The sequence below is a fragment of the Salvelinus sp. IW2-2015 genome, linkage group LG17 (genome assembly GCF_002910315.2).
Source record: "Salvelinus sp. IW2-2015 linkage group LG17, ASM291031v2, whole genome shotgun sequence".
NCBI classification, from domain to species: Eukaryota; Metazoa; Chordata; class Actinopteri; order Salmoniformes; family Salmonidae; genus Salvelinus; species Salvelinus sp. IW2-2015.
This window is the reverse complement of record NC_036857.1, coordinates 3,113,637-3,141,632: the sequence shown is the minus strand read 5'-3', so window position 1 is coordinate 3,141,632 and position 27,996 is coordinate 3,113,637. Positions and strand designations below refer to the sequence as shown.

The window sequence follows — 27,996 nt, the reverse complement described above, 5'->3', positions numbered from 1 at the left end:
ATAATCATTTCTGGTTACAGGTGGAATCCTTCAGGGTTCCTCTGTGGAAAGGGTTCTAMCTGGAACCAAAAATGGTTCTTTAAAGGCTTCTCCTATGGGGACAGCTGAAGAACCTTAGGTTAGGATCCAAAACCTGTGTAGTATCCAAAAACAATACCTGTCTCAGAATGGAAAGATGTTTCATAAAATGTATTTATTTTCATCAGTAATATCAATCACAATAAATAAAGAAGTGGTACAAAAGATCTGAAAAATATACCAACTCAAACGGGTTACAAAATAAAGATTTTTCTGATCACATAGAGGTGTTCACAGCAAGTTAAAAACCTCTATGAAAGAGCCCATTCCCACTGCTTCTAAAACATGTAAAACGTTGAATAGACTGTTTTCCAGGCCTGGTATATGGCTGCTGTATCATCTCTCCACATGACTCCACTCTGCCGGGGTATCCCGGGGCCCTTTGGGTTTCTTAATACGACAGTTGAACCCTGAGGGACAGTTGAGAAATGTGTTTGGGATTAGTTGAAGGCACCTGCAAGTACATCTAACAGTTTACATAGCCTTGTTTTGGCATCCAGTCACAATTATCATGAGATTCTGAGGAAATTGATATTACATTGGGTAGCTATAATGGCATGGGATAGTAACAGTAAATGGCATTGGATAACAGTATCACAAACACAAGCAGATATTCACCCATGCTACCAGGAGTACAGCTGTTGGTCAGGTCTTTGATGGGATTTGAGACATATTCATAGTCATCGTCCATCGAGGAATGACGCTCAGCTAGAGAAAAGCAAACAGTAAGAATCAGTAAAACATTTTCCACATAAACAGCTCAATATGGCTGTCAAKGAATTGTTACTGGCAAGAAACTAAATGAAGATGGAAAACKAATATTGCTCCTTTGTGGTCAATGTAGAACTCAAATTACTTTTCGCATTGATTTATTACYTAAAATGACAGTGTACGCCCTCGTAAATAACCATGACACAATTTCCCCAGTTTCACAGTATTGGACGGATGTTACTAGATCTASATTACAATGCTCTTCTAAAAGACTGGATCTTTTTTGCAGGGCATAATGACTAAAACAAAATCAGAGCTGGCCTCACATTGGTCTCCCTAAAATGCTCTCACCTGTGACCTGTTCACCGCCACTCTGTTCCTTCCCTAAAGCGTCCTCAGCTAGCCTGTGATTGGCTGGTCTAGCTGTGTCATATATGGGTGATGCCGCTGGAGGTGGATTGGCTGGAGGACACCTGCTCTTGGGCTTGACCGTGCTGTAGAGAGCAGTGGCGGGGCATTTCAGGGTGCCGAGCTCTGCGTTGTCATAGTGATGGAGAGCGGCCGGAGGAGCTGAGGAAGAGGCTGGTGACGGAAGCTGTTTGGACTTGTTGACCACAGCATAGGTGTCATCCATATTCTGCTGGTACAGTTGAGGCGCTCTGGGCTGCACACTAGAATTTCTAAAGAGGAGTAGACATCCACAATTCCATCAACAGTGAGAAGCAAAAAGTACAAATGTGGCCTTATTGTTTCTGCTCTACACACTAGATGGCCATAACTATTATACATATGACTGAATTTTCATTATCTAGTCTGTTTTCTTTCTGGGGCTTCCACAGTGGATTTTTACCATTAGTATATCGGTATAGAAACTAAGATTGATTAAAAATGTCAATGTTACAATAGTGATTTCCTACTGACTCTTTGACCATGTTTACAGAGATATAGATCATTTGTGTTTAAGCCTGTGATACGAGCTGATGGGTTCTTGGTAACAGTTGAACATATGGGAGGGAGGAAAGAGGATGTGAAAGTGATGGTTAACAGCCCAGTGTGTCACTTCCTCTGCAGCATGATGAATGTTGTACAGAAATGGTTAAATCCTTCTGATTGACGCATCATGTTTCCATAAAGTTCTGTCAAATGTAACTAACAATAACTGGCTTAAAGTCCCTTTCACTTCAAGATCTTCAACGTGTACGACAACACTGTATTTGAATAGACAGTACATTTAGCAATACTAAAGGTGCACTATGCAGAAATTGATCAGCCATTTCCTGGTTGCTAAAACTAGCATAATTTCAGTTTCTGTGACAAAACAAGCAAGTATAGTGTCATTGAATCATTGTACTAAACCACTTGAAATATATGGTTACTGATAATGGGCCTCTGTACGCCTATGAAGATATTCCATAAAAAATCTGCCGTTTCCAGCTACAATAGTAATTTACAACATAAACAATGTCTACACTGTATTTCTGATCAATTTGATGTGATTTTAATGGATAAAAAAATGAGTTTTTCTTTCAAAACAAGGACATTTCTAAGTGACCTCAAACTTTGGAACGGTAGTGTATATTTGACCACAACAGTTACATAGTGCAAAATATTAATAAATGACTTGGTATTGATAAGCTTATGTACACTAAAACTACACACCCAACAAACCAAAAGACCCTGTTGTACAGCCAACTGAAATAGATGTACAAAACAAAAGCTCCCACCTCTCTCCTCTTCTCCTCTCTCTCTCTCTCTCTCTCTCTCTCTCTCTCTCTCTCTCTCTCTCTCTCTCTCTCTCTCTCTCTCTCTCTCTCTCTCTCTCTCTCTCTCTCTCTCTCTCTCTCTCTCTCTCTCTCTCTCTCTCTCTCTCTCTCTCTCTCTCTCTCTCTCTCTCTCTCTCTCTCTCTCTCTCTCTCTCTCTCTCTCTCTCTCTCTCTCTCTCTCTCCTCTCTCTCTCTCTCTCTCTCTCTCTCTCTCTCTCTCTCTCTCTCTCTCTCTCTCTCTCTCAAACTGAAAGTCAACATCTCCACAATGTATCGGCGGAGCACCTTACTGTGGTATACCATTATCTCAGGCTGCTTATTAAAGTCAGAAGCTGTTGTTAATGTGTGTATGTCGATGCACATCACACATCAGGCTGAACAAAGAAAGAATACTTGCTCCTACCTTTTTTCAAGTGGCTGAGCGATGGCTGATGTTATCGGTGGAGAGGTCTTCACAGACTCAACGTCATCATAGAGAGGTTGGTTGCTCTATTAACAACAAAAAAAGCCGTTTAGGACCAGAGAGGTATAGGACTGTGTCTCTAAAGTTCAGGCTCTGTATGAAAATGTGTGAACAATCATCTTCTATGTGCCAATATTTGCATAGGGAGGAAGCGGGATGGCTGGTTTCCTGCGTAACATTTTTTATGTTATTTTTACTCCACTCATCACATTGAAATATCAGACGGAAGTATAATATGATCAGATTAAATGGATGACACAAGGAAAAGACAGGGCCTTTGTTAGTTTCTATTTTTAATAACAGACAAACTGACATATTCTGTCAGCTTTGCCTTGTACCTCTGCCCAATTACTGGCAAAAGATCTGATCTGACCGGGTAAAAGATCTGAATTGGGCTGCCTGTGTATACGCAGCATCTGACCGCAACACAGACGTGCCAATAATCCCCATAATACTACATGCCCTCTCATGTCTTATTGTTCTAGTAAAGCTTGCTTGAACATGAATGCTAGTACGGCATGTGTTGAATACTGTGTTGTATTTTGTCTTTAGAAAAAGGCTGACATCTGTCGGTTGGAGATAGCAATTACAAAAACCTGATAACTGTTTCTGTCTTACCTTGGTGAGATTCTGGTAGTTGTTCTCAGGTGACCGTAAAGCCTTCTCAAACATGTAAGCCACGGCAGAAAACACAAACTGATACTGCTCCTGGTTGGAAGGATGGGAAAAAGATGATTGAAGACATAATTTCCACAGGAGAGAATTACAGTATTTATTGCATGATATATAATACCCTGCAGAAAATAAACACAATTTCTCATATGTAATTCTGTCTGATAATAAAATACCTTTGTCTGAACAGCTGATGGCCTCTGTCTCCTTAGTTCCACTACAATCTTCATGATATTGAAATCTCCTTTGATTTGCTGGTGGAGAAATATGAGAATGCATTAGTCAAAACACTCAYACCCACCAATATTCTTTTTAAGTATTTTTTTTTTTACAAGTATTATTGTTTTTAGTTGCAGTCTACAAAGGTATTGTAAAACCAATTCCCTAAATAATGCCATCAATGTAATGCAGTGAACATAAGTAATACCTTTGTCACAAGAAGATCATGAACATAATCCAGGGCACAAATCACCCCTGTTCTTCCACAACCAGCACTGAAAATACAAAACACAACCAAATACATGACATGGTCTGCTCCATTCAGTCTCTGATAGTAGTACTCAAACATTACCAGAGAAGTCCACAACATGAACACAAGTCTGGATATGACACGGTAGACCCCATCAGGTCCTGAATTTTTAACATATCTCAATTTATCTTTATTTAACTAGGCAAGTCAGTTCAGAACAAATTCTTAAATACAATGACGGCCTACCCAGGCCAAACCRAGACGATGCTGGGCCAATTGTGCGCCGCCCCATGGGACTCCCAATAACGTCCGGTAGTGATACACCCCGGGATTGAACCATGGGTATGTAGGGTATGTAGTGATGCCCCTGGCATTGAGATGCAGTGCCTTAGACCTCTGCGCCACTCAGGAGCCCATCTAAATGGCATCATTAAAACGCATGGAGCTCAAGGAGTACATGTGGCCTTGTGATAAACAATATTGAATGATATGCATTGAGGAATTTTAATGGGCATATGGATCATAGTCTGTCTCTGAGCACGACAATTTCCTCTCGGAGCACAACAAGTCCACTGTGCAGACAGTAATCATAGGGGCTGTGCTGTATGTCATGTATAGGGGACAAACAGACCTGCAGTGGATGAGAACAGGGCTAGTGTTGTTTCCCTGGGCTTTGCGAGCCATATCCATCATTTCTAAAATACCACCAGCTGTGTATGGAATGTCATGATCAGGCCAAGCTGTGTATTGGAATTGAGAGATAGTCCGTGTTTCCTAGACAAACAGAAAACATGGTTTGCATATGACTTCACTGGCTCCCGCTCATTCAACTTCCTGGATACCAACAAATAATGTGAGATTATCCAATGTGGATAATGGTTGTTGGAAAATAACACTGATTAATTTTTCTACGATATTGAATAATTCTTTGACTAGTGCTGCTGATGGAAAACAACACAAAATTATACCCTTTTCACAGTTGGACACTTACATTATGATATCTCACAGTCAGAGTCCTTAAGACTACTTCTTCATTTGGGTTGGATTCCTCAAGCTGAAAAAACATGATAACATTTCAATTAAAMATKTTCTAGTGTTTCCTRAAACAGGTGCCTGTGATTTCATGCAGACAACAACATGTGGGTCAATATGCCATGAAATAACCAAACTGAGTAAACATAGTGCACAGGAACTGACACATCATCTGTGGAGGATGTTGGGTAAAAAGGGAAGTCTTCATGAATATTCTCGGAAAACCCAGACTATAAAACAACCCCACTGGGCAAACACTGGTTGAATGATTTCAATGATATGTCACTTAACCAATGTGAAATATACGTTAAATTGACATCTGTGCCTAGTGGGACAGCACTCTATGCATGCTGGAATATTGGTAACATTGTGGGAGGCAACCCGTCTGTCTGGGACTACTCCTGAATAGTAATACAACTAAGAAGATACATCTGGATCAACTGAAAGTTGTGTGGTCTGTGTATCTTCACAGTATACAATATAATGAWGATATATCGACAAAAACTTACATTTGAGACAATAAAGGGACCAAAGGRGGTTGTTTCCTTGACAGTTGTCCAATAGCGCTCACACTTTTTCTAAAAAAGAAAAGACAGTGAAAGAAACAACAACATTATGAGTCAAGAGGACACAAGCAAACAAAGTTGATAAATTATACAGTACAATAATATGTTCACACTTCCACTGTACCTTTTTTTATTAAAATGTGACTAAAAGGGCATTTACCTTTCCCATTTCAATTTCTCTGCAAGCCATGATTATAACCTAAAACAGGGATAGGAAGAGGCAACATTAGATTTGGAGACAATTTTCCCATTCTTCATCTGTGTAACAGAGCTACTGTACAAGCTGTACTACATGTATAGGAAAGCTGAATACAATCTTCCTTACCTTTACATCATACTGCCAAATCATTTGCCAGAAGTCAACCAAAGTGTGCCTCAGAGGTCCTTGGGTCGCTATGTATTCTCTGGTCTCTGTTGCACCCTAGAGGACAGATGAGATATAGCAGAATAATCAGCTTCAGACAGAGCAGAATGAAATGCAATAGGACTTACTGAATGAGAGAAGGCAATACTGTACTTTAATGAAGCTGGCGTTGATATAGTCAGAATCATTGTCATTCGTCAGTAGAGTTAGGGGAACACGGGTCTGGTCATCTATATAAAAATATGAGTTTTTGTTCAGATAAGTTTAATATTAAGCAATAATCTAATTTTCAATTAGAGTAAAAACCACTAACATTTTTTATGTCTCCATCATTGTGCTTACATGGTAAAATGTCTTTGTAACGATTCTTCTTTACATTGTCCTTCAGTGCCCCGGCTTTCGTCGTAAGGCCAAGATCTTTCTTGATGATGGAAGTCCGATCACGGATATTCTACAAACACAAAGAAACATCGAAGCTGAGATGAGGTTGGGGGCAACTTTCATGAATGTGAAACTGTAATTATGTAGACAGCGATTCCAGCTGTGAGTCTTTCTGGGTAAGCCTCTAAGAGCTTTRTACACCAGGATCTTACAATATTTGCACATTATTCTTGTACATTTTTTTCAAGCTCTGTCAAGTTGGTTGTTGATCACTGCTAGACAGCCATTTTCAAGTCTTGCCATAGATTTTCAAGACGATTTTTGTTAAAACTGGAACTAGGCCACTCAGGAACATTCAATATCCTCTTGGTAAGCAAATCCAGTGAATATTTGGACTTGTCCTTTAGGTTATTGTCCTGTTGAAGGGTGAATTCATCTCCCAGTGTCTGGTGGAAAGCAGACTGAATCACGTTTTCCTCTAGAATTTTGCCCGTGTTTAGCTCCAATACGTTTTTTTTTAAATCCTGAAAAACTTCCCAGTCCTTAACGATTACAAGCATACCCATAACATGATGCTTGAAAATATGAAAAGTGGTACTCAGTAATGTGTTGTATTTGATTTGCCCAAAACATAACACTTTGTATTCAGGAAAAAAAMTTAATTGTTTTGCCAAATGTTTTGCAATATTACTTTAGTGTTTTAGTGTTTTGCAACCCTGTGTAATACTTTAGTGTTTTACAACCCTGTTCCTGGAGATCTACCCTCCCGTAGGTTTTCACTCCAACCCCAGTTGAAGATAAATATCATAATCAGGTGGGCTAAATTAGGGTTAAAGTTMAAACCTACAGGACAGTAGCTCTCCAGGAACACGGTTGAAGAGCCGTGCTTTAGTGCCTTGTTGCAAACAGGATRMACGTTTTGGAATATTTTTATTCTGTACAAGCTTCCTTATTTTCACTCTGTAAATTAGGTTAGTACTGTGGAGTAACTACAATGTTGTTGATCCATCCTTAGTTTTCTCCTATCACAGTCATTAAACTCTGTGACTGTTTTAAAGTCACCATTGGGGTGAAATCCCTGAGTGGTTTCCTTCCTCTCYGGCAACTGAGATAGGAAGGACACCTGTATCTTTGTAGTGACTGGGTGTATTGATATACCATCCAAAGTGTAATTCATAACTTCACCATGCTCAAAGGGATATTATTATWWTTTTWWWTTATTATTACCAATAGGTGCCCTTTGCAAGGCATTGGAAAACCTCGCTGGTCTTTGTGGTTGAATCTGTGTTTGAAATTCACTGCTTGTGTAACRACTCTCCTCTTCTTCTGACGAGGAGTAAGAGATATCGGACCAATGTGCAGCGTGGTAAGTGTCCATTTTAATATATAAAACTGAACACTACAAAAATACAACATAACAAAGTGAATGAACAAACGAAAATCGAAACAGTCCCGTATGGTGCAAACACAGACACAGGAAACAACCACCCACAAAACACAAAGGAAAACAGGCTACCTAAATATGGCTCCCAATCAGAGACAACGACTGACACCTGCCTCTGATTGAGAACCATACTAGGCCAAACACATAGAAATAGAACAACAGAACAAAACATAGAAAAACAACATAGAATGCCCACCCCAACTCACGCTCTGACCACACTAAAATAAAGACATAAAAAAGGAACTAAGGTCAGAACGTGACAGCTTGACTGATGGACCTTACAGAATACAGATAATTGTATGCGTGGCATACAGAGATGAGGTAGTAATTCAAAAATCATGTTAAACTGTAACGGCTGTCATATTCGTTCTCCTCCTCAGACGAGGAGGAGCATGGATCGGACCAACACGCAGCGAGGTATGTAGACATAATGATTTATTAAATGAAGACGAAACACGAAGAACACTTGAATAAACTACAAAACAACAAACGACGTTAAACAGATCTGAACTTGTGAACATAAAAAACAATGAACGCACGAACAGGAACGAACGAGACAGTACCGTGTGGTGTAACAAACACAGACACAGCGACAATCACCCACAAACAAACAGTGAGAACAGCCTACCTTAATATGGTTCTCAATCAGAGGAAACGTCAAACACCTGCCTCTAATTGAGAACCATATCAGGCAACACATTTAACCCAACATAGAAACACATAACATAGAATGCCCACCCCAACTCACGCCCTGACCAACTAAACACATACAAAAACAAGGAAAACAGGTCAGGAACGTGACATAAACACTATTATTGCACACAGAGTGAGTCCATGCAACTTATTATGTGACTTGTTAAGCACATTTTTACTCCTGAACTTATTTAGGCTTGCCATAACAAAGGGGTTCAATACTTATTGACTCACGAGATTTCAGCTTTTCAGTTTCAATTAATTTGTAAACATTTAGAAATGTAATCCATTTTAAATTCAGGCTTTAACACAACAAAATGTGTAAAAAATCAAGGAGTGTGAATACTTTCTGAAGGCACTGCATGTGATAATGTAACCGGTGTGAAATGGCTAGCTAGTTAGCTGTGTGCGCTAGTGGCAGTTCAATCGCTGACGTCACTAGCGCTGAGACCTTGAACTAGTTGATTCCCTTGCACTGCGGCTTTTGTCGAGCGACAGGTAACGATGCTCCRTGGGAGGCAGTAGCTGTGTTCATAGGGTCCCTAGTTCAAGACCAGATTGAGGTGAAGATAGGGACAGAAGTAATACTGATACAATATCACAGCTTTCTTCATGCCATAATATAGACATAATTACATTATTACATTACCACCATTTCTCACTTTGCACATTCTTAGTCTCTTAGTCTCCAACAAACTAACATGGTCCAAGCACACCAAGACAGTCATGAAGAGGGCACAACAAAAATATTTTCCCCCTCAGGAGACTGAAAAGATTTGGCATGGGTCCTCAGATCTCAAAAGGTTCTACAGCTGCACAATCGAGAGCATCCTGACGAGTTGCATCACTGCCTGGTATGGCAACTGCTCGGCCTCCGACCCCAWGGCACTACAGAGGGTAGTGCATACGGCCCAGTACATCACTGGGGCCAAGCTTCCTGCCATCCAGGACATCTACACCAGGCGGTGTCAGAGGAAGGCCCTAAAAATTGTCAAAGAGTCCGGCCACCCTAGTCATAAACTGTTCTCTCCGCTACAGCACGGCAAGCTGTACTGAAGCGCCAAGTCTAGGTCCAAGAGGCTTCTAAACAGCTTCTACCCCCAAGCCATAAGACTCCTGAACATCTAATCAAATGGCCACCCAGACTATTTGCATTGCCCCCCTCTTTTACRCTACTGCTACTCTCTGTTATTGTCTATGCCAAGTCACTTTAACAACTCTACCTACATGTACATATTACCTCAATTACCTCAACTAACCGGTTCCCCGCACATTGACTCTGTACCGGTACCCCCTGTACATAGCCTTGCTATTGTTATTTTACTGCTGCTCTTGAATTATAATTATTAGTTACTTTTATTTATTTATTTTTCTACTTAAAACTGCATTGTTGGTTAAGGGCTTGTAAGTAAGCATTTCACTGTAAGGTCTACACCTGTTGTATTCAGCATTTCACTGTAAGGTCTACACCTGTTGTATTCAGCATTTCACTGTAAGGTCTACACCTGTTGTATTCGGCGCATGTGACAAATACAATTTGATTTGAATGAGGCTGGTTAGAAAATAGTTCACATGTATTACTATTTCGATCATTACTGTCATTAATTCAACATACAAACAGTCAACAGAATCATGTTTATTGAAAACAATCTGACGCTGGCATGTAAAAGCACTGACACCCCTCACAATGGAACATTGTCAATAAAGAATCTTACGCAACGGTCTACTAGCTGCAACAAGGAAATGTTTCCCATAGTGGCCTCAGTGTTAATAAATAACTTACTTTTGAACTTTGGAAGCTAAATTAGGAAAAAAAGGACTAGCCTACTTACTGTATCTTAACACTTACAGAGGTTCACATGTAGGAAGAGCAATAGCCTACAGTAGTTTAACAAAATATACTTCTGCAAATTTTGCTATTCAGTTCAGTGTAATGTCAAAACAAAACTAAATAACCAAGGTTCACTTCTGTATGTGCTTTAAAGAGAGATGCCACTGATTTGAAAGAAGGTTTTTGTTAACTGCATTCAAGTTACAACATGCATTGTATTATACTATACAGAAAACAAGTTACAACATGCATTGTATTATACTATACAGAAAACAAGTTACAACATGCATTGTATTATACTATACAGAAAACAAGTAGCCAACATGATTTGCAGATTTAACATTCAAACAAACAATTCAGTAGCCTACTTTTCCTTTGTTTAATCATCATACCTCTCAGTTTTACTACCCTTATCTACAACTGGACCAGTGTATGATGTGCAGCCTGTGATGTTGTACATCATGCACAGCGTACACACAATCTTTAGCCATTCTTCAACCAGTTATGTGCAATCAATAGATGAATACAATTGCAATGTCAAAGTCCCATGAAGTGCTGTGCCTTAAATCATACTTTTTTTTTTCATCTGAAAATATTACCTGGTCTTATTGTCTTTCTATGGGAATTAATTATAACCTGAGAATATACCATGTGTATGTGACCAATAACAGTTGATTTGATTTGATATACAGGTATGGTGATTTTCACTTACACTATACTCCGATGAGATGATGCCCTCTGCTCTGCTGTCATCTATCAAGGACATCTGACCTAGGAACCTCGATAGGTGCTCCATCYGTGCGGCGGCTAGGGATGTCAATTTAACTTTTTAAATGGCAGGCAGTGGGCGGCCACTATATCAATACAACAATTCTAAACAAACGCAGAGCGCCTTGSCGCACCAATCTCTAGTGCGATGATTAGCCTAGGTTCCGCGTGTACCTCTTGGAACGTTCCTTATGTCATTGTCACTGTGAGGCAAGTCATGTACATTTCCGCATTGAAAGCTACTGGCTTATTTATTGGCGTCAAAACAGGGGAGGAACTTTCACATAAACTCCCATACACTACTATTACAACAGATGGACAAATGTATAGCATATTATGTATAGCATATTTATTCTTTGCCAACAAGAATATTCAAAGCATTTTCAAAAGCTCTATTATTTTACGTTAGTTGTACAGTTAAATAATGTGTTATTATAAAGTTATCAAGCAGGCTATCAATGCAGGAATCACATTTAGACTAATAGGGAGTCCTAAAACTTGCAGCCTGATAATATTCTCCGGGATATTAATTAGCCTGACACTTTCTAAAAAATATATCCTATGTGGTTATTTACATTGTYCATAGATTAGTAAACACGTCAGAGATGAGGATCAGCCTATTTTTGTTGTATTCCAGGGTGTGCTCGGCTAGTATTCTGAGCAGATGAAACCAACGTGCAGACAATTGACCGCCAGGAAACTTCAGTGATTTTACTATGTCTGTATTATATGGGTGTTTATTCTACTGCTATAGCCTACACTTCGTATAGAAGGGCGGCATATCGATGTATGGTTTATTGAAACTGTAACGGTTCCATCAGAACATGCCTCCTCAACAACCCGTGGATTTTTTTTTTCAGACGCAATGATAAAAAGAAAATGGCTAGCATATCTGTCTCCAAATTCACACAGCCACCAGTTAGGCATACACTCAAAACAGAGACTGCAAAAAGGATTGWCAACTCAACTGTGACACTGAAATTTTGGTTCAAACACAATCGCTGTGCAACACTTCCCCTCTGCCTCTGGAAAACGCACAGCCATAGTAAATAATAGGTGGAGGTGCATTCTCGTCATACTTGTGCGGTGATACTGATGGTTTGTTGACAACTGCAGCATTTTAGCTAAGCCTAACCCAGCTACGGACAGACATGACTTTACTTAGCAGCATGTGATAATTGGTTCGAATCCAGGCTATATCACACCTGTCCGTGATTTGGAGTCCCATAGGGCTGCGCACAATTGTAAATAAGAATTTGTTCTTAACTGACTTGCCTGGTTACATTTTTTTTTAAAGCTACAGTTGGCAACAACTATTATCCCCGAAGCCACTACTAGATGGAGCTGTACTGGTAGCCATCCACTAGCCACAACCATACAAACAATTAGTCTCAACAAACCATCAGTATCATAACACCTACAACCAATCACAGCGAACAAACAATTACTTCAAATGGACTAATAAGCTCACAGTTTACAATCACGTGGTAATTCAGTGCTAGAGGCACCTCCATTGTGTGTCACTTATGCAATAAGTCTGKAGGAGGTGTGGTAGATGGCCAATATACCACGGCTAAGGGCTGTTCTTATGCAATGCAGAGTGCCTGGACGCAGCCCTTAGCCGTGGTATATTGGCCATACATCACAAACCCCCCGGGAGCCTTATTGCTATTATAAACTGGTTACCAACTTAATTAGAGCAGTAAAACTAAATGTTTGTCATACCCTGTTATACGGCCATGGCTTTCAGCCAATCAGAATTCAGGGCTCAAACCACCCAGTTTATAAAATGGCGTTATGGATCTGGACTCCCAGGACTCCAACTACCGGACAGGTGTGATTATTGCAACGACAATACCCAGCTACGGAGTAATGTTTAGATTAGGGAAAATRGTGATAGTGCACTCCCTCCCTCATCTAAAAGCCAAGGCGTCCGATACATTTACATTTCTATATACAACTACGYCGTGTTTTCCATAAGGATATGCAGAATGGCATGAAAGTAAAGCCTATTCCCACGGGCACTTCTATCACACAGGACCTCTGCTAATAGCAGAGTCCTTCCTAGCTGCTTSAGTGAAGATGGCGCAGGCACTGTCAGAGGAGGAGTTCCATCGGATGCAGGTAGCTAGGTTGACAGCTGTCCATTTTTAATGCCCGTTGTTTCAAATTTGTTGTCACCTTCAGAGTATTTTCTGAAAATTGTATTTTCTGTCAACCTGTCCAGAGCTAAATTACGGAACGGTAAAGCATGCGTGGTAACTTCCCTTACTAGCTAGGCCAACATTGCAACCCAGGGATGTGGCTAGTTATGTTGATAGTGTCAGCAGTCATTGCTATTCCAAAAGCAACAGGCAGTTGGTCATATCGTTTTAGTATTCTATACAAACATGCAAATGTGGTAATCCCAATAGTTTGTTTTATGTTCAAATAACCAACGTTAGCTGGTTTGCGAGTTAACCGTTAACTAGCTTAAATGGCTAGGCTAGCTAGTTAGCTTGAAATGACATACTCTGGTCTTCATTAATCTTCATGACAATATCTTATTAATGGCAAAGTTATCTTCCTGTTAGCTATTGATTTCAAACATCCGTGTCTGATAGTTGTGTGCTGTTTTTGTTACAACTTTTATAAATACATTCGGTGAAAACTATAACGTTAACTAGCTAGTTAATTTCGCGTAACTGATAGCTTTCCAAGACTTATTATGGGTCACGGGTTTGGTCATTCAACGTTAGCCTAATGCCTGCTCGCAGCTTTTAGGGACTGGGCGCCATTCACTGTTTATTATAATGGGTGTGTTCAGTTTTCCAAACCAGATAGTGCCCATAGCTAGCTAGCCTAGATAATGCATTGCTTGTTCATCTGAAGTCACCTGAATCAGATTATGTGTACAGTCAGATGTTTTAATGTTTAATTAAGTTGACCCTTTATACAGGCTTAAACCAACTCCGTGACCTTGTGGTTAGTGTCCCTTACCAAAGACTCAAAACATGGGACCTGATGCCTCTGCTTGGCACTCAAAATTAAGAAGATGGACTGGGGGTAAGGCCCTGCTACAGACTAGCGTCCTGTCCAGGGGGTATACTTGTACATTAGGCTGCCTCACCCTACAGAAACAGGMKWYWGSSCWRWMKCCTATGTGCCGTTCTAGCTCTGACAAGGCTAACTGGTCAAAGGCTTTTACGTGTTTTGGTGCAATGTCTTCCCCTCCTTCTATAACCTTTTTGTTGTTTTCCAGGCTCAGCTTTTAGAGCTGAGGACACAGAACTACCAACTTTCTGATGACCTGCGGAAGAACACAACTGGTAAGGAGCAGCAGCTCSTAATATAAATATGTTCTGGAGCTCAGTTGGAGCCCTTGAACTGGGATCAATATTTACTGCTAAAATGAAAAGAACATTGCAATGCAACTCCAGGATGGACTTCAGATTTAGTCTCCCTCTTAATGCAAGTGTGTGATGTGTGTAGTAACCCATGTGATGCACTTTATCTAACTTCAAAATGGGTTAGTTATGTCTCAGTGATTGAAAAGAAAATACTAGGCTCTGGGGATATTCAATTTTTTGTGTTGATTTTAATTCCAGAGCTGAATTCTGTTCGTCTGAAGACTGTGACCTTGGAGAAGGATTACATCAAAGCACAGAAGGTATAGCAAGCTAATCTACATTTTGATTAAAACCGTGATAATATGGCTGTGGAGTTCAATGCACTGAAACTCAAGGCATCATGTTTGAGACAGAATAAAATGTACCTTTGTTTGTGATTCTATTCTGATTAGCTTTTTGTTTTATCTTCAGGCTCTGAATAAAAGCAAGAAAGCTCAGGTGGGTTACTTGCATCCTATAAACATATTTCAAAGCTGTCTAAAATGATCATGACAAGATAGTATGAACATTAGCTTGCTATACATGTTATATGCCATAATAGCTATTACTCCTGTTTACATGTGTATATATTATCATATACTTTTTTTATTGTATTTTTTTTTGCACTGGCTCGAGGCACACTCACTAGACTCTAGCCACACAATCACACATACTACATTGACACTCCAACACCCACACATACTTTCTCACTTTTAACATATGCTTCTGCTACTCTGTTTATTATACAGTTGAAGTCGGAATTTTACATACACTTAGGTTGGAGTCATTAAAACTCGTTTTTCAACCACTCCACAAATTTCTTGTTAACAAACTATAATTTTGGCAAGTCGGTTAGGACATCTACTTTGCATGACACAAGTAATTTTTCCAACAATTGTTTACAGACAGATTATTTAACTTATATTTCACTGTATCACAATTCCAGTGGGTCAGAAGTTTACTGTGCCTTTAAACAGCTTGGAAAATTCTAGAAAATGATGTCATGGCTTTAGAAACTTCTGATAGGCTAATTGACATAATTTTAGTMAATTGGAGGTGTACCTGTGGATGTATTTCAAGGCCTACCTTCAAACTCAGTGCCTCTTTGCTTGACATCATGGGAAAATCAAAAGAAATCAGCCAAGACCTCAGGRRAAAAAAATKGTAACCTCCACAAGTCTGGTTCATCCCTGGGAGCAATTTCCAAACACCTGAAGGTACCACGTCCATATGTACAAACAATAGTACGCAAGTATAAACACCATGGGACCACGCAGCCGTCATACCGCTCAGGAAGGAGATGCATTCTGTCTCCTAGAGATGAACGGTCTTTGGTGCGAAAAGTGCAAATCAATCCCAGAACAACAGCAAAGGACCTTGTGAAGATGCTGGWGGAAACAGGTACRAAAGTCTCTATATCCACATTAAAACGAGTCCTCTAATGACATAACCTGAAAGGCCKCTCAGCAAGGAAGAAGCCACTGCGGCAAAACCGCCATAAAAAGCCAGAATACGGTTTGCAACTGCACWTGGRGACAAAGATCATACTTTTTKGAGAAATGTCCTCTGGTCTGATGAAACAAAAATATAACTGTTTGGCCATAATGACCATTGTTATGTTTGGAGGAAAAAGGGRACACTTGCAAGCCGAAGAACACCATCCCAACCGTGAAGCACAAGGGTGGCAGCATGTTGTGGGAGTGCTTTGCTGCAGGAGGGACTGGTGCACTTAGATGGTATCATGAGGGAGGAAAATTATGTGGATATATTGAAGCAACATCTCAAGACATCAGTAAGGAAGTTAAAGCTTGTTGCAAATGGGTCTTCCAAATGGACAATGACCCCAAGCATACTTCCAAGTTGTGGCAAAATGGCTTAAGGACAACAAAGTCAAGCTATTGGAGTGGCCATCACAGAGCCCTGACCTCAATCCTATATAACATTTGTGGGCAGAACTGAAAAAGCGTGTGTGAGCAAGGAGGCCTACAAACCTGACTCAGTTACACCAGCTCTGTCAGGAGGAATGGGCCAAAGTTCACCCAACTTATTGTGGGAATCTTGTGGAAGGCTACCCAAAACATTTGACCCAAGTTAAACAATTTAAAGGCAATGCTACCAAATACTAATTGAGTGTATGTGAACTTCTGACCCACGGGGAATGTGATATAAATAAAAGCTGAAATAAATCATTCTCTCTACTATTATTCTGACATTTCACATTCTTAAAACAAAGTGGTGATCCTAMCTGACCTAAAACAGGGGATTTTTACTAAATGTCAGGAATTGTGAAAAACTGAGTTTAAATGTATTTTGCTAAGGTGTATGTAAACTTCTGACTTCAACTGTATGTCCTGATTGCCTAGTCACTTTTACCCTTACCTACATGTACATACTGTGTTACCTCAATTACCTCGTACCCCGGCACATTTAATCGGTACTGGTACTCTWTGTATATAACTTCGTTATTGTTATTTCWTTGTGTTACTATTTTTCTTACTTTTTAACTCTGCATTGTTGGGAGTGGGCTCGTAAGTAAACATTTCATGGTAAAATCTACATCTGTTGTATTCGGCGCATGTAACCAATAGAATGTGTTTTTGATTTTGAAAATTATTTATTTTTCTCCTACCAGTCACTTTCAGCACTGTTTACATGTATGTCCACCTATCACGCCTACACTGACAATGTTACACGCTCACCACCACGCACAAACCCACCCAACACTTAAGTCTTCTGCATGCTTCGGTTTGGCTGACGCTTAGCCGTTGGCGATCCGGACGTGTGTGCTCACGTCTCCTTTAAAGAYCTTCACTTCAAAAACGAGGAAAAGTGGATCGAATCCCCGAGCTGACAAAGTAAATCTGTTGTTCTGCYCCTGAACAAGGCAGTTAACCCACTGTTCCCCAGTAGGTCGTCATTGTAAATAAGAATTTGTTCTTAACTGACTTGCCTAGTTRAATAAAAGTTACATTTTAAAGTTTGTTTTTTGTCGAGGAGGTCTTAGTCGCGCAATGTGACATCTAACTAAGATGTTTGGTGAAAAAAAGAATGAGCATGAAAACCATTAGTCTCTCGTTGAATGATAACAAACACTTCATTGAAGAATCCCGACTTTTGACCAATCACCGATGAAGGGGCATAGACTTCGGCTACTGACTTCGGCTTGGCTCGAGAAATAATTACGTGTGCACGAACAGCTGGAAAAAAACCTTGCCGAAGACCAAAAACATCACAAAATGTCATAATATATGCGCTAACTKTTTGAGATGGGAAACATGCGGACGTCTTTATGCTGCTGCCATACTGTTTACTATTATTATAATTATTTATCCTACTACCAGTCACTTTCTGCTAATTCCTGCCCACATGCACATACTGTATCTTCCTCAAAAAATCCTGTAATCCCTGCACATTTTAAAGTTGGTACTGGCACTAACCCTATATATATATATATATATATCTTGCTCTCTTTTGTTTAATTTCTTTAGTTCTATTAGTTTTTTTTATATTGAATACTGCGCTGTTGGGTAGGGCTTGCAAGTTAAGCATATCACTCTACTTGTGCATGTGACAAGTAAAACTTAATGGATAGACTACCTCAATGAAGTCAAAGAGATTATTCCCAAGTACAGGTAGAGAACATAGGACACACTCCTTTTGTCTGTTAACTTCATTTCTTACATTTACTCATTAGGTTCTTCCACATTTTCAGTGACTAGCATAGGTATATGATGTATATGGGCCTGATTTATAATTCATGTTATATTAATGCAGTCAACAGCCCCCTCTGCTGTTTAAATATGCATATTTAACCTTTCCCCAGAGTATTTTAGATMATTTGGAAATGTATCAAAGTATGATATCGAAGTAGAGCAATGTCCTCCAACTTATTCACCATTCTTTCTAATCAGCAAAGTACATTGAGTACTCTCACAAAAAACACGACAACAATCTAGAAATGTGGGGATGATAAAGTCGTCATCCTGTGTGAGAGTGCCTACTTTCTGTTTACATGGATTGGTTGATTGTCTGGTGTGTGCGCTCAGGAGGTGGATGCCTTACTCAGCGAGAACGAGATGCTGCAAGGCAAGCTGCACAGCCAAGAGGACGACTTCAGACTGCAAAACAGCACCCTGATGCAGGAGCTGTCCAAGGTACTGGATGTCCCCTGCTCCCGCACATGCCAATGGTTCAGAAGAGGGGAATGTCCTTGTAAATTAAGATGTGATTTAGGCCTATCCTATGTCTAGCTTGTATAACATAAAGGCCCCACCTTCCTGATCACATTTCATGATTATATTACAGAAATATTTTACATTTATTGCATTCCCCCGTTTAGTTATGTACTCAGATAGAGGAGCTACAACATGAAATCAAAGAGCTAAAGGATTGCAAGGGGCTGCARGCTGAATCCTCCGGTCCCATCTCCATCTCTGTGGATGGAGAGTTACTGCGCCTCCAGGCAGAGAAYGCTGCCCTTCAGAAAAAGATGACGGGTATGCTTATGTTGGTTATCGTTGTAGAAARTCAACATTTTCAAAGGCATTTCTTAGATGAGATGTATCTGGTAATGGCAACACATCATCAGTAATAAAAAAAAAAATCTCTACTAACCCTATTTACAACACTGTGTTTTCCCCTCAGCCCTTCAGGAGCGCCATGAGAGTGAGAGAAAGAGCCTGAGGGGAGTGGAGGTCAGTGAAACCAAAACCTCAGAGACAGACGGCCCGGCTGACACCAACGGTGTCCGGTTGCACTCTGACGTCAGTGAGAGCAGGGAGGACTCTGCAGCCAGAACCAATGACAGACTGGAACAGGTGACATCATAAACACATTTTTCAAAGGAACTGCCATTTTGAAAATATCCTCAGATGCACTTCCACTGTTGTATCAGGCATGCATAAATGTACACACCGGTCGTTGTTGTTCATTATTTAGCTGGTTGCTCTATTCAACATACAAAAGGCTCTGTTTATTTTGTCCATTATGATGTACCTGTATGTTTCTACATCATATTAATCCGTTACAGTATGGAACGCAAACTGGCGTATTTCAACACATGAATCAGMCCCTATTTAGATCAAGCCTTTGCATTATACATGGTGTTTGGTTTTATGTGTATTTGTTATTTAATTACAAGATTATTTGACAAACGACCCCATATTTAGATTACGGTTTTGAATTATGGATACAGTATGCCATTGTGTTGAGTTCTCCTTAAATTAATTTCCTTTTGTTTTTTTCCAGGCGGAGGCAAAGTGTGCCAAACTGGGAAACAGCGAGTGACTGAGCTTAAGCGGTGAGTTGAGTCTTTCTTATGGAGAATATGTCTTCAGAATAGTCTGGAAAGCCTAGTAGAGCAATAATAAAGTTGAATCTTTCCCCTTGGTTGTTGTGAATACTTTACAAGAGTGATTGACTTAATTAATGACATCTTTGTTAACAATGTTGACTCCCAGCACTAGAGGTCGACCGATTATGATTTTTCAATACGGATACCGATTATTGGACGAGCAAAAAAAGCCGATACCGGATTTAAAAAAATATATATATATTTGTAATAATGACAATTACAAACAATATGAATGAACAATGACACATATTATATTTAACTTAATATAATACATAAATGAAATCAATTTAGTCTCAAATAAAATAATGGAACATGTTCAATTTGGTTAAAAGAATGCAAAACACAGTGTTGGAGAAGAAAGTAAAAGGGCAATATGTGCCATGTAAAAAGCTCGAACGTTTAAGTTCCTTGCTCATAACATGAGGAACATATGGAGGCTGGTGGTTCCTTTAACATGAGTCTTCAATATTCCCAGTTAAGATAGTACTTGTAGTTATAGAAAAGAAGATAGTCCTATAATACCATTTGTATTTTCATATAACTTTGACTATTGGATGTTCTTATAGGCACTATAGTGTTGCCAGCCTAATCTCGGGAGTTGATAGCTTGAAGTCATAAACAGCGCTGTGCTTGAAGCATTGCGAAAAGCTGCCTGGCAAAGGAGTGAAGTGCTGTTTGAGTGAATGCTTACAAGCCTGCTGCCGCCTAACACCGCTCAGTCAGACTGCTCTATCAAATATCAAATCATAGACTAATTATATATATAATACACACAGAAAATACGAGCATTACGTCATTAATATGGTCAAATCCGGAAACTATCATTTCGAAAACAAAACGTTTATCTTTCAGTAGAATACGGAACCGTCCGTCTTTTATCGAACCGGGTGGCAACCCTAAGCTAAATATTGCTGTTACATTGCACAACCTTCAATGTTATGTCATAATTATGTAAAATTCTGGCAAATTAATTAACGGTCTTTGTTAGGAAGAAAAATGGTCTTCAACGCAGTTCGCAACGAGCCAGGCGGCCCAAACTTTCTGCACATATACCTGGCTGCACTAATACCTCTGACTCTGCTAACCCTGACTCTGTCATCATACCCTGCAGCTCTGACTAATCCCTGACTCTGATATACCCCTGACTCTGCATATACCCTGACTCTGCAATCACTCATAACCGCCTCGCTTCAGTATCCCTTGACTCTGCATATACCCATGACTCTGCATACTCGCACGGACTCTGCATATTACCCGATCTGCATATACCCTGCACTCTGCACTTAATATACCCGGACTCTGCATGATACCCGGACTCACGTCGCATATACACCTGACTCTGCACTATACCCTGACTCTGCATATACCGGACTCTCATATAGCCCTGACTCTGCATATACCCTGACTCTCGCATATACCCGGACTCTGCATATACCCGGACTCTGCATATACCCTGACTCTGACCATCTATACCCTGACTCTGCATATACCGGACTCCATAGTACCCCCTCGATCGTGCATACATACCCGACTCTCTGCATATACCGGACGTCTTGCATATACCCCTGACTCTGCATATACCCGGACTTCTGCTATATACCGCGGACTCTCGGCAATATAACCCTGACTCTGCATATACCCTGACCTCTGCGACTCATACCCGGACTTCTGCATATGACCGGCACCTGCTGCATATACGCGACTGACTGCCAGACTAATACCGGACTACTACTTACAACGAACGCAAGAGAACGTGAACACCAAATTTTCAGCCACCACACTTGATCTCATATACAACGAGGAATCAAGCATGACGCTTTAACTAGTACTTATCATTTCCAACCTGCTCTTCGCAGTTCACTAGTGATTATGTTAAGATTGTTTAAAATAAGATAAGTTTAATGCTAGCTAGCAACTCCTTGCTGCCTGCACTCGCGTAACTGGTGGTCAGCCACGCAGTCTCCTCGTGGATTGTAATGTAATCGGCCATAATCAGCGTCCAAACATGCCGATTACCAATTGTTATGAAAACTTGAAATCAGCCCTAATTATTCTGATTTAATCGGTCGACCTCTACCCAGCACCAAATGTTGCTTAAATAATTTAACTGCTGGTTTCCTTCCAATCTGATAGGACATAGTCCAGTTCACTGTTCCCCAATGCAGGCTCTGTGGGGCATGTGTCCAGCAGGCATCTAGCTTTTGTTTACAGCATGTCAGAGACCAGTCAGGAGCGTGTGACTGGGTTCCCACTAGATGGGCAAGTGGCAAAGTCAAAACTGGATAAATTGTATTAAAAAAAATTTGAAAACAAAAATCACTTTTTTATCTTAATTTAGGGTTAGGCACAAGGTTAGCAGTGTGGTTAAGGTTAGGCATAAAGTTAGCAGTGTGGTTAACCTTTTACAATAAACTCAGAAGTGACCCCACTGCCCAATTTCAGAACACGATGTTTACTGTCCTAGATGGGTATTTAAGTTCTGGTCAGATAACCAAAAAAGAACACGACTTTTTGGCTATTCAACACCCTAAAATTGCCATTTTTTATACTTTGCCGAAATTACACAAGAATATTACAAAACCTCCAGGGAGCCCTATTGTAGCGGTCATTGATGCAGTTATTTATTTATTAGACCACTCGCAGAACAGCGCCCCTCCTTTGTGAAGGACACCAGCAGTATGATCTCTATTATTGAATCTCTTGATCCTCTCCCTGATAATACTTTGTTAGTTACTTTTGATGTTGAGTCGTTATTCACAAATTTTCCACAYGATGGCGGTATTGAAGCTATGGAACATTTTCTTCTGCAACGTGACCCTAATGAACTACCTTCCAGCGCATGCATTATAACATTGGCTGAAATAGTACTCACACACAACTATTTCATGTTTCTAAATGATTTCTTTATTCAGACGAAGGGTACTGCTATGGGATCCCCCATGGCTCCTAACTATGCTAATTTGTATATGGGTTACATGGAGAAATAGTCTATTTTCAAACCTCTCAAATGTTTTCTTGCCTAACATCATTATTTGGAAACGGTATATTGATGATATTTTTGTTCTGTGGAGGGGGTGATGCAAAACAGCTCCAGGTGTTCCATGCTTTTCTTAACTCCTGTTCTGAGCATCTGAGATTTACTATGCAATCTGATACACGTCAAATCAGTTTTCTTGATCTTCTGATCTTGTGTGAGGATAATGTTCTATACACTGATCTTTACAGGAAACCTACTGATCGTAAAAGTTTGTTGAGGGCTGATAGTTGTCACCCACTTCCCTTGATAAACAATTTGCCCTACAGCCAATTCTGTCGAATCAAAATAATTTGTAAAAAACAATCAGATTTTGACAGAAATATGGCCAAGACTCAAAGAAAATTCAAGGAGAGGGGGTACAAAAATGGTCAGATTTAATACYGCCATTGAGAAAATTCAAAAMAAAACTAGACATGACCTTTTTCAAGGTCAGTCTCGCAAAAATAAGCATTCTTGCGTTCTAACTACCTGCTATTCAAAGTGCTCTGAACAAATTAAGGGAATCACCTCTAGGTTAGGGTTAGGCATAAGGTTAGCAGTGTGGTTAAGGTTAATAATTGGTTCCAAATCAGTTAAGAAATAGACAGGGGTTATGACTTTGCCACTTGCCCAGAAAGTGATGACCATGTGAGTTGGGGTACTGTGATTTAAGACTGAGCTGGACTATCTGCGTGCCCTGCAGGACCTGCAGTGAGGACCCCCGGGCTAGTTATGAAACAGGATGCTCTTAGGTGGTCAGCTCTGTGTCCAAATCCAATAACGCAATGCTTTGGGCCAGAGGTGGAGCTGCAGCTGCACACTGAGGTGGAGGAGAAGCGCCTACTGAAGGAGCAGCTCCATGCACTAGAGGTAATTTATAACCCATCCCACAACCCTAGGTTAGGTGCTAATGACCCACCCTACAACCCTAGGTTAGGTGCTAACGACCCAGGGTGGTGCTTTACTAATTGGCCATTTCTCCTAGAAACAATTTCAGATTTTTGTGATAATTACTATCTCGGCTAAGAAACATTTATACGTTTTGTTATTTGTTTTTTTTCTTCAGTTTTTATGTTACCTGCCCTAGTGCCTCAAAGTGAAGCAGTAAGATATGCAGCTCTGTATCTGAGTATACATTAAAAAAAATATGGTCACTAACTGCCTCCTCCATTTACTAGGCTAATTGAGTGTATGTGGGTTTGTGTAAATACGATACGCTGTGGACAGACTTTCCCTAAGGCACMGTTAAGGACAGACAACAATTTGTTGGCTATTTCTATGTCTCTTCATCTAAGTACTTAGATATTTAATTTCTCTCCTCCAGTCATCCAAACAGGCAGACATCACTCAACTTCAAGAAGAAATAGCAAAGGTAACTAACTATAAGATCAGATGTGTTCTTCATTGTATAGATCAGGCTGTAGTGTATGTTAGMATCTAGGCCCCTACATGTAATGGAAAACTGATTTGGTCCATGTGTTGCTTTCTAGCTCTCTGATAAATTRAAGAAAAAACAAGACAGGTAAGATTCTATTTACCTTGCAAGTGTTATGAAGGCATTTCTTCTGTTCTACACAAAGTAAAACTTAAAGAGCATTAAAAGACAATTTCATGATAGATGGATTGTATTTCCTTGCCAATGTGGATGAATKTATTTGAGTTTCCTTGGCTCAGCTGTGATGAACTACATCAGAGTATGACAGTAATGATAAGCCCCTGGGTCTTGTCCTGTTATAGTGCTATTTCTCTGGCATCATTGGGCAGCYGTCTCAGGCTCAGTATAGCAATGCGACACTAGGCACCGGCTCCGTGGACAGTCAGCAGTCGGGAGTAATGAGACTGAACCTCAACTTGTTTTGCCAGCAGTCACTATCATCTGCTGTATCTGCAAAGACGTCTGCCCAAATCTCCCCTTACGGGCTCTTTTCACACCGGCAGAGCCCTGGCCTCCCACTCGGGGAGTCTCTCTTATATCTCCTCTACTGGGGGGTTTCATGGTGGAGCAGTTTTCTCACTGCCTTTTTATGATTTGTTTTATAGCTTTCTGCGTTCGCAAGGTGAAAAAGAAGCCCTTTATAATGACAGCAGGTAAGGGCATGCATAAAGATTCAATTTGTTTTTCACTTTCACCAAGCTTCTGAAGGTGGAGGTACTTTTTTTTTATGTAACAAAAAAAAATGCCAGATGCCATTTGATTAAAATACATTATTTCTGCACCAGGACCAAAATCGATGAGATTCAACAGAGGAAGGAGGAGGAGCTGAAGTCATTGAAAATCCGCATCCAGAAGTTACAGGGAGATCTGCTGTCAGCCAACCAGGTCACACATCCCCATGTTGCCTGTCCTGTTATGAGATCRATCTCAATATATTGTTTATGATTGGTGTATTGTACCTGAAGTACTCATATTGTTGTATTATGACAATACATACTCCTTATTAACTTCACAACAGATTTCTGGGTTGTAGTAGGTATGCACTAGACCCATATCCTAAAATGATTGACAGCCTGTGACAGAATCTAGTAGGAATCTGAAGCTGACTCTTGCTGCCTGTGTTTTTTTTTAGAGTGTTGGAGAGATGAAGGAGCAGCTACAGAGCCGGCAGAAGGAGCATGACTTAGTTCTACACACACTCAGAGATCAGGTAAAACGGAGCATTAGTTAGTTCTACACCACTCAGAGATCAGGTTAAACAATAGTTAGTTCTGCACCACTCAGAGATCAGGTAAAATGAGGGGTATCAATTAGTTCTACACCACTCAGAGATCAGGTAAAACAAGGAGCATTAGTTAGTTCTACACCACTCAGAGATCAGGTAAAATGAGGAGTATCAGTTCTACACGCACTCAGAGATCAGGTGTAACATGGACTATCAGTTAGTTCTACACCAGTCAAAGATCAGGTAATACAATGAGTATCAGTTCTACACCAGTCAGAGATCAAGTAAAATGAGTAGTATCAGTTCTACACGCACTCAGAGATCAAGTAAAATGAGTAGTATCAGTTCTACACGCACTCAGAGATCAGGTGTAACAAGGACTATCAGTTAGTTCTACACCAGTCAAAGATCAGGTGAAACAAGGAGCATTAGTTAGTTCTACACCAGTCAGAGATCAGTTAAAACTTAAACCTATTAACCGTAATTTGCTCTACATAGTTTTTAATGCTGTTAAATAGGATTTGCCCCTTTCTAATTTTCTCAACTTTTGCATTTTTTTTTAATACTGAATGTTATCAGATCTTCAACCAAAACCTAATATTAGATAAAAGGAACCTGAGTGAACAAATAACACAATTACATAATTATTTCATAAACAAAGTTATGCAACACCCAATGCCCCTGTGTGAAAAGCCTACATGAAAATGGCAAAAAAAAATCTAAACATTTGAAGTTTTGGAATGTCAAAGTCCAGACCTAATCAGGACTTGAAACTAGAGGTCGACCGATTTAATCGGAATTGCCGATTTAATTAGGGCCGATTTCAAGTTTTCATAACAATCGGTAATTTGCATTTTTGGACACCAATCATGGCCGATTACATTGCACTCCACGAGGAGACTGCGTKGCAGGCTGTGACTACCTGTTATACGAGTGCAGCAAGGAGCCAAGGTAAGGTGCTAGCTAGCATTAAACTTATCTGATAAAAAAACTATCAATCTTAACATAATCACTAGTTAACTACATATGGTTGATGATATTACTAGTTTATTTAGCTTGTCCTGCGTTGCATATAATCGATGTGGTGCCTGTTAATTTATCATTGAGTCAAAGCCTACTTCGCCAAACGGGTGATTTAACAAGCGCATTCGCGAAAAAAGCACTGTCGTTGCACCAATGTGTACCTAACCATAAACATCAACGCCTTTCTTAAAATCAATACACAAGTATATATTTTTAAACCTGCATATTTAGTTAATATTGCATGCTAACATGAATTTCTTTTAACTAGGGTAATTGTGTCACTTTGCATCTCTGCGCAACAGAGTCAGGGTATATGCAGCAGTTTGGGCCACCTGGCTCGTTGCGAACTGTGTGAAGACCATTTCTTCCTAACAAAGATAGCCAACTTTGCCAAACGGGATTATTTAACAAAAGCACATAAACATCAACGCCTTTCTTAAAATCAATACACAGAAGTATATATTTTTAAACCTGCATATTTAGTTAAAAGAAATTCATGTTAGCAGGCAATATTACCAGGTGAAATTGTGTCACTTCTCTTGCGTTCTTGCACGCAGAGTCAGGGTATTGCAACAGTTTGGGCCGCCTGGCTCATTGCGAACTAATTTTCCAGAATTTTACATAATTATGACATAACATTGAAGGTTGTGCAATGTAACAGCAATATTTACTTATGGATGCCACCGTTAGATAAAATATGGAACGGTTCCGTATTTCACTGAAAGAATAAACGTTTTGTTTTCGAAATTATAGTTTCGGATTTGACCATATTAATGACCTAAGGCTCGTATTTCTGTGTGTTATTATATTATAACAAGTCTATGATTTGATAGAGCAGTCTGACTGAGCGGTGGTAGGCAGCAGCAGGCTCGTAAGCATTCATTCAAACAGCACTTTCCTGCATTTGCCAGCAGCTCTTCGCTGTGCTTCAAGCATTGCACTGTTTATGACTTCAAGCCTATCAACTCCCGAGATTAGGCTGGCAATACTAAAGTACCTATTAGACATCCAATAGTCAAGGTATAATGAAATCAAATGGTATAGAGAGAAATATCCTATAATAATAACTACAAAGCTAAAACTTCTTACCTGGGAATATTGAGGACTCTGTTAAAAGGAACCACCATCTTTCATATGTTCTCATGTTCTGAGCAAGGAACTTAAACGTTAGCTTTTAACATGGCAATATTGCACTTTTACTTTCTTCTCCACACTGGTTTTTGCTTCTTTAAACCAAATTGAACATGTTTCATTATTCATTTGAGACTAAATTGAATTTTTTGTATTATATTAAGTAAAAATAAAAGTGTTCATTGTTCATTCAGTATTGTTGTAATTGTC

General features: G+C 39.9%; 2 protein-coding genes across 2 annotated transcripts in view; one reads left to right on the top strand and one right to left on the bottom strand.

Moving 5' to 3' along the window:
- Positions 1-174: 174 nt before the first annotated feature.
- ptpn18 (protein tyrosine phosphatase non-receptor type 18) lies at positions 175-11,462 on the bottom strand. Its single transcript, XM_024006569.2, has 15 exons — positions 11,180-11,462; positions 6,461-6,569; positions 6,272-6,348; positions 6,080-6,175; positions 5,915-5,953; positions 5,698-5,766; positions 5,148-5,210; positions 4,788-4,930; positions 4,115-4,181; positions 3,864-3,941; positions 3,634-3,723; positions 2,956-3,041; positions 1,141-1,469; positions 697-786; positions 175-488 (listed from the first exon to the last, which is right to left on the bottom strand). The coding sequence occupies exons 1-15, from the start codon at positions 11,261-11,263 to the stop codon at positions 415-417; spliced, it is 1,494 nt and encodes a 497-aa protein (XP_023862337.1). The 5' UTR covers positions 11,264-11,462; the 3' UTR covers positions 175-414.
- Positions 11,463-13,031: 1,569 nt separating this feature from the next.
- LOC111976839 (GRIP1-associated protein 1-like) overlaps positions 13,032-27,996 on the top strand; it is an 88,698-nt gene continuing 73,733 nt past the window's right edge. The window contains 14 exon segments of the mRNA XM_070448160.1: positions 13,032-13,359; positions 14,477-14,543; positions 14,823-14,884; positions 15,036-15,062; positions 18,650-18,757; positions 18,943-19,099; positions 19,248-19,420; positions 19,851-19,902; positions 23,676-23,842; positions 24,297-24,344; positions 24,463-24,494; positions 25,013-25,060; positions 25,193-25,292; positions 25,540-25,617. Coding sequence (XP_070304261.1) covers positions 13,318-13,359; positions 14,477-14,543; positions 14,823-14,884; positions 15,036-15,062; positions 18,650-18,757; positions 18,943-19,099; positions 19,248-19,420; positions 19,851-19,902; positions 23,676-23,842; positions 24,297-24,344; positions 24,463-24,494; positions 25,013-25,060; positions 25,193-25,292; positions 25,540-25,617 — 1,161 coding nt within the window. The 5' untranslated portion in view covers positions 13,032-13,317.